A 6,985-nucleotide genomic window follows, 5' to 3' on the forward strand; every position below is an offset into this window, starting at 1 on the left:
AATATGAAATGGAAAAGCAACGCCAATTATGATGATTGCATGTGGAGTGTTTTTGCTGAAGCACATGGAAACTTATTATGGAGAGAGTGCAAAGGAATGGAATCCGGGACTGGAAAAAGACAACGTAAGTGTTTAAAATTTAAATTTAATGCTAAGCCTCATGAGTTTAGAACATTGGAATACACTCAAAACATATACTTGGTTATACAGAACATGTTCCTTAACTAGTTAGAACATATACTTGTTGATACAGAACATGTTCAACTTGTTAGAACATATACCGTAACAGGTTAGAACATGTAGGATTAATTATTAGAACAATTAGATGAAATGCTTAGAACAAAGTGTATTGATTGTTAGAACTTATATTAAATGAGTTCAGAAAATATTTAGAACATATTATTGAATTTGTTAGAACATATTAGGTTAGTTATTAGAACAATTGGATTAAATGCTTAAAACAAAGTGTATTAAACATCTATTTTTTTGTTCTAACCTTCAAATTGATGTCATTGCAGTTTGAGCAAATGAAGAGATTGAGAGTTGAATATTGTGGAAAGTTATTGGCGCACGAAGAGAATGATGAACATCATACAATGATTTCAAAATCAAGAACATGGGCACTAGAAAACAAAATTTGAGGAAATTGTAATAGCTAGTTGTAGATCAATGCTAGAAACATGTAGCTTACATGTAGCATCAAATTTCGTACTTGTTATAAATAGGTTGTGTTGAAGATGTAGCTTAAATGCTTAGAATATTTGGCTTTCTTGTTAGAACATATTTCTGAAGTGGTTAGAACATTTATGAGAATTTCTTGTTAGTATTATAAATACTATGAGTATTAGCATCATTAGTTGAAAATGTGAGAATTAGCATTATCAATATTTAGTATTATCGATATTTAGTATTGTCAAACTAAATATTCAATGCAATGACTTTGTTTCATAATTTGTTGTTATCCTTGATTTAATTAATGCAAATAGAAACAAGTCTATTGAACAAATAAAATATATTCCAATATTTTGTAATCCTTTCTTGTTGAACGTGATTCGGAACAAATACTATGTTATTTCAAAACATATGGTAAGTTGACTTAGAGCATTTACATTTTGTGCACTAACTTTTAACGTTTTTAAGAACTAAGAACTTTTTAAATTAAGAACTTTGTCTTTTTGAATTCAGAACATTTACATAGTTGAATTAGAACAATTACTTTACTTACTCATAACATCGAACTTTTAACTTTATTTCTTAAAATTTGGTTTAGTGTTTGTATTGTAGATGAATGAAGTGAACTTTTGTACAACGATAAGCTAAAATGAGAAGTCTTGTGGGCAACTGGGGATCAAAAAGCACCAAATTTGGTGACTTACAAAAGGAAAGACGAAGTAAGAGCATGCTATTGAAGACGTTGCTAAATAATATCAACAATATCGCTGATGCATGGTGATACCTTTTAATTGTTGAAAACAATAGTTGAGCAAAAGGAACATAAAGTATATTTTTCAGAGCCATGAAAAAACTATATAGATATACATTGTTCATGGAAAATATGACAATGTCCAAAAACGTAACACAAAAAAAAAACTATAAAAAAATAACACTTCAAAAAGTGAGAGGATCTATGTGGCGATGGTGAATGATGAAATTGTGTATTCTTTGGCGAGAAGCTTTTAATGACAATTCTGAAAAAAAAAACAAAACAAATTGTGTCAAGGGAACTAAATAATGAATAAAAAGCATCATTGAAATTAAAACATTATAATTCTATAGTTTAGAACATTATGTATATTGTGTAGAACATAGTGCACAGTTTCCTGGAACATGCAGTTTTAAGTGTAGTACATGATATAGATTGGTTAGAACAATATGAATATTGTGTAGAACAGAATGCAGAATTCCCTAAAACATATAGTGATAAGTTTAGAACATCATGTATATTAATTAGAACATATGATAATTTATTCAGAACATCAAGGTAATAGAATTTTTTACATCCAAACCATGTTATAAAAACTTATAACTTACAATTTTCTTTCACTTTATATGGGCAATTCCGGATATCATGGTAACCAAGCTCTCCACAACCTCTACATAACCTTTTCTTCTTTTGGCTTTGCTCAATTGCCTTTTCCTTGTCACCTTTCAATCGTTTGTCACTACCTCTACCTGGAACATGAACCCCCGTGCCTTTGTTCTTTGAAATTTTAGGCGGCTTAACCACAATTTCAGTAGGAAGGGTAGCTCCAATCAGTAGCGCGATGTCTGTTGCTTTGCTAGGAGAACCATTGTTTTCATGATTGTTAGAACTCTTCTTAGCTTCCAAGTTTAACCTTAAACCTTTTAAATTCTTCACAAGATCAGTAAGATCTTCTTCATTACCCTGAGCCAACACACATGTGTGAATTTCTGACCATAACTCATTTAACATTCTTTTACAATCAACAAAGTTAACACATGCCTCCAAGATATTTCCTTCTAAATCAAAAATTGGCGTTTTAGTTGCCAAACTAGTCCACCTATTTAGCACATAAGCATCAGGAATATACTCAATCATCTTTGCCTTCCACACCCAAACCATGTGCGGAATCCCTAACCTCTCAAACATCTTGCACATACACTTACTATCTAGGGTAGCCGGGTTAAAACTAACATCGAACTTTCTTATTCTACATCCTTCTCTAATAGTAAAGATATCAAACCCATTTTCTTTCTTGTACTCCTCAAGTCCACATTGAAAGCAACCAATCTCGAGCTCCTCTTGAAAATCACAAAAGACTGAAACAGTGTAGATTTTAGAAGCATGTTTCTCTAATGCAAAGGAAGTCTTACATTCTGGATGCTTGTGTTTAGAATCATTGTCAAATTGACCTTGAGTATGTCTTTGAGCATCCAATGCACTCTCAAATATCATGTAAAACTCTACTAGAGTGAGATGGGGATTGGTAAACTTTGTATAAAAATTGTTCTCACTCTCTGACCTTGATGTAGTCCTCATGATACCACATAGAAACGAATCTCTAAAGTATGCTGGGATCCACATTTGACGCTTCTCATACAACTACTTCAACCACTCATGGTCTTGAAGCTTGAACTCAGCAAGAACCTTTCCCCATTTCTCTTCAAATTCTGTTGGCTCAATCTCTTCACTCCAAACACATTTGCAAATTTTATTAAGAAACTCAGTCTCTTGCGTAATCTGACGGCCGACTTTCTCAGGCATTTTTTTCATTATATGCCACATACAAAACCTATGCTCAGCGGTCTGAAACACTTTAGGAATAGTTATTTTCATTGCCGGATCTTCATCCGTAATCAAACAAGCTGGCTCATTACCTCCCATTGCCTTGAGGAAAGTTCTAAAAACCCACTCAAAAGACACGATGTCCTCATGGGCTATTAAAGCAGCACCAAAAGTAACACACTTCTTGTGGTGATCAACTCCAGTAAATGGGCCAAATATCATATTATACCTAAAAACAAATTTCAGAACATTCAGTATAATGTTCAGAACATATGAATAGTTATATAGAACATGCTGAATAATATTTAGAACATATGTACAGTTATTAGAACAAGATAACCATGCATTCAGAACTTGATGAGTAATGTTTAAAACATGCAGATTTTAACTTAGAACATCATGAATATTATGTAGAACAAAATTTAGATGAATTCAGAACATGACAAGAAATTACCTATTTGTTTGAAATGTGGTGTCAAAAGAAACCATATCACCAAAGAGTGCATAATTCTTTCTACATATAGGATCTGCCCAAAAAGCTTTACAAAGTTGCTCGTCTTCATCCACCTCATAGTCAAAGAAAAATGCACTCCATAACAACTTCTTGTTCTGAAAGTTATTCACAAACATTTGGGCATCCGATCCTTCAATGTAAGCCTTCAAATCTCTATGAATTTTTTTGAAATCTTGCTTGGATGCACCAACGTTATCATATGATCCAACTAACTCCTTCATCAATCTAAAAGTCTTAACCGGACCAATGTTCACCTTCGAATTATCAATAATCATATTCTTATGAAGAATATTAATTTTCCTACCCGCTTTCTGAAATTTTAGACAACCCGGGGTGTAAAGAGGATGAACATGTGGCTCTCGGAATTCAGTCACCACATAAAAACCTTCATTTTTATACTTCATAACCATCCGAGCCTTGCAACCAACACGAGTAACTAGCCTTCTTCGAGGTATAGGTACTTTATCTTCATTACCTTCCCCTTTTTTAACATTTGGCATGCCTCCAACCTTAACTATTGCTTTTTCTTTGAAACCAGCCTTGTTGCATAAACAATACTGAAAAGCAATAACGTCTAGTGCCTTCTTTTTTGTAGCAGTAGATTTCCTCATCACAAAACCAGCAGCTTTTGAATATGCTTTATAAAATGAAATACCCTCTTCGACACTCATAAATTTCATCCCTACAACAGGTTTTAACTCATCAGAACAACATGGAATCCATTCTCTCGTTCCCCCTGGACTTAATATAGGAATTACTTCAGGAGTAACAGCCACATTTGAATTAGAACAACTTGCATATTGTTCATTATCCACAACAGAATCTAGAAAAAAAATAACAAAAAATAATTCAGAACATGTATAAAGTTTACATAGAACATTGGGTTAAAAGTGGAGAACAATGTAAGAATAATTCAGAACATCAGAAAGAATGTGACAGGAAAATAGAGAACTATACAAAACCCTAGAAGCAAGTATTACTCAAAACATTTTAAACGACTATGCAGAAGATATAATGCAATCATTCACATCATCAAAAACAATTTACAACTTGCAGTTCATTAGAGGTGAACATTATTCACAACATGATCAAAAAAAGAATTAAAAAACAATTCAGAACATGTATAATATGTACATAGAACATTGGATTACAAATGCAGAACATTTATAGCGATTATTCAGAACGTTAACAAATCAGACACAATAATAAGAAAACTCACTTGATTCCGTCAATGATGAGGACGAACTATGATGAAATTCTGATGCCATTGCTCGAAAGAATACTGATCTGTAAATCAAAAACTACATGATTGAATACAAATTTGAACACATAAATTAAAAACACAAATTGAAAGGAACAAATAGATAATCAAAAATCTAAAATATATAACAAATACAAATCAAAAATCAAAATAAAAAACAAATCAGAATATCAAACACAAAACAAAAACAACTCACCAAATATGAGTGCAATTCGGTAATAAAAAACAACTCACAAATTCAAATTATAAAAGCAGCTCACGAAATTCAGCAAATAAAGAATTCGATAATCAACAATTTTACACTCTCTATGTTCTATATATATATAGGGGAGGGATCCGGTGAGAACACCTCCTTATGTAAGAACACTTCTTATGGTGAGAACACTTTTACACTCTCTATGTTCTATATTTATTCAACAATGTTCTAAATTTTCAAACTCATGTTCTAAATTTATTCAACGATGTTCTAGATTAATTCAAGCATGTTCTAAAATTATTCAACCATGTTCTAAATTTTTAACCTCATGTTCTAGATTAATTCAAGCATGTTTTAAAATTATTCAACCATGTTCTAAATTTGTAAGCTCATGTTCTAAATTTATTCAAGCATGTTCTAAATTTATTCAACCATGTTCTAAACTTATTCAACCATGTTCTAAACTTATTTAACCATGTTCTAAATTTATTCAACCATGTTCTAAATTTTCAAACTCATGTTCTAAATTTTTAACCTCATGTTCCAGATTAATTCAAGCATGTTCTAAAATTATTCAACCATGTTCTAAATTTGTAAGCTCATGTTCTAAATTTATTCAAGCATGTTCTAAATTTATTCAACGATGTTCTAAATTTGTTCATGCCATGTTCTAAATTTGTTCAACCATGTTCTAAATTTGTAAGCTCATGTTCTAAATTTATTCAAGCATGTTCTAAATTTATTCAAGCATGTTCTAAATTTATTTAACGATGTTCTAAATTTGTTCAACCATGTTCTAAATTTGTTCAACCATGTTCTAAATTTGTAAGCTCATGTTCTAAAATTATTCAATCATGTTCTAGAATTGTAAGCTCATGTTCTAAATTTATTCAAGCATGTTCTAAATTTATTCAAGCATATTCTAAATATATCCAAGCATGTTCGAATATTTACATTTTTCAAGATCCGAATACATTTTCCGGAAATGTCTCTTAACCGCAAACAACCAGCAAACCTAGTCCTTCCATTTAGCCACGAAAACTGAATCTCGTAACCTCAGACTAGTTCAGCCACAAAATCACAAAAAATTCGAACAATCAATTGAGAATGCCGACGAAAAATCGATTTCGAACAATCGATTAAAATTTCCACCGCGAGCAGCGATTCGATTGAATATTTCCGATTGCAATTGATTTCGAATTGAGAAGTGCTGATTGAAATTGATTTCGAATTGGAGGAGAAAGGAGGAGGATTGAACAAACTTACCGAAATCGCTCATTGAAATCGATTTCGATTTCGAACACCAGCGATTGAAACGATTCATGATTCATGAACCACGACCATAACCACCGGCGATTTAAATTACTGCAGCTGCGGAAGGTGAGCAGCGGCTGATGGTGGTGGTGTTCTGGTTCGATTTCGCGGCCACCAGAAACACCGCTGCCACCGGCGATTATATTTGCAGCAAGCAGCGAGTGGCGGCGAGCGGAGATCGGAGAGCCGGATGTTGATGGTGGCTACGAGCGGTGGCCGAATGTGGTGGTGTTCGAAAAGAGAAGAGAGAGAGAGGAATAGAAGAGAGAGAACAACCGCAGCTACAACCGCGAGATACGAGCGGCGACAGGCGAGCGGCGATCGGCGTCCGGCGAACGACGAGCAGTGACCGGCGAGCAGCGGCGGCGATCGGCGGCGGCAAGCAGCGAACTGAGCAGTGAGAGAAGCGTTCGAAAGGAGAGAGAGAAAGGGGAATCGAAGAGAGAGAAATAG

At 33.5% G+C, this 6,985-nt stretch overlaps 2 protein-coding genes across 2 annotated transcripts; both read right to left on the reverse strand.

Moving 5' to 3' along the window:
- Positions 1-2,020: 2,020 nt before the first annotated feature.
- On the reverse strand, positions 2,021-3,001 carry LOC130471523 (uncharacterized). The gene has a single exon (XM_056841706.1). It carries the CDS (start codon positions 2,999-3,001, stop codon positions 2,021-2,023), a length of 981 nt encoding a protein of 326 aa, XP_056697684.1.
- Positions 3,002-3,064: 63 nt separating this feature from the next.
- Positions 3,065-5,196, reverse strand: LOC130471524 (protein FAR1-RELATED SEQUENCE 5-like). Its single transcript, XM_056841707.1, has 3 exons — positions 4,981-5,196; positions 3,702-4,584; positions 3,065-3,476 (listed from the first exon to the last, which is right to left on the reverse strand). The coding sequence occupies exons 1-3, from the start codon at positions 5,027-5,029 to the stop codon at positions 3,065-3,067; spliced, it is 1,344 nt and encodes a 447-aa protein (XP_056697685.1). The 5' UTR covers positions 5,030-5,196.
- Between the last annotated feature and the right edge of the window lie 1,789 nt (positions 5,197-6,985).

Source organism: Spinacia oleracea, chromosome 4 (assembly GCF_020520425.1).
Source record: "Spinacia oleracea cultivar Varoflay chromosome 4, BTI_SOV_V1, whole genome shotgun sequence".
Lineage (NCBI taxonomy): Eukaryota > Viridiplantae > Streptophyta > Magnoliopsida > Caryophyllales > Amaranthaceae > Spinacia > Spinacia oleracea.

Coding starts and splice junctions, on each gene's coding strand:
- LOC130471524 (XM_056841707.1), bottom strand. CDS start 5,029: ATGGCATCAGAATTTCATCATAGTTCGTCCTCATCATTGACGGAATCA. Junction 4,585..4,980: donor CTCATCATTGACGGAATCAA/GTGAGTTTTCTT, acceptor TTTTTTTTCTAG/ATTCTGTTGTGGATAATGAA. Junction 3,477..3,701: donor ACCACATTTCAAACAAATAG/GTAATTTCTTGT, acceptor ATTTGTTTTTAG/GTATAATATGATATTTGGCC.
- LOC130471523 (XM_056841706.1), bottom strand. CDS start 3,001: ATGAGGACTACATCAAGGTCAGAGAGTGAGAACAATTTTTATACAAAG.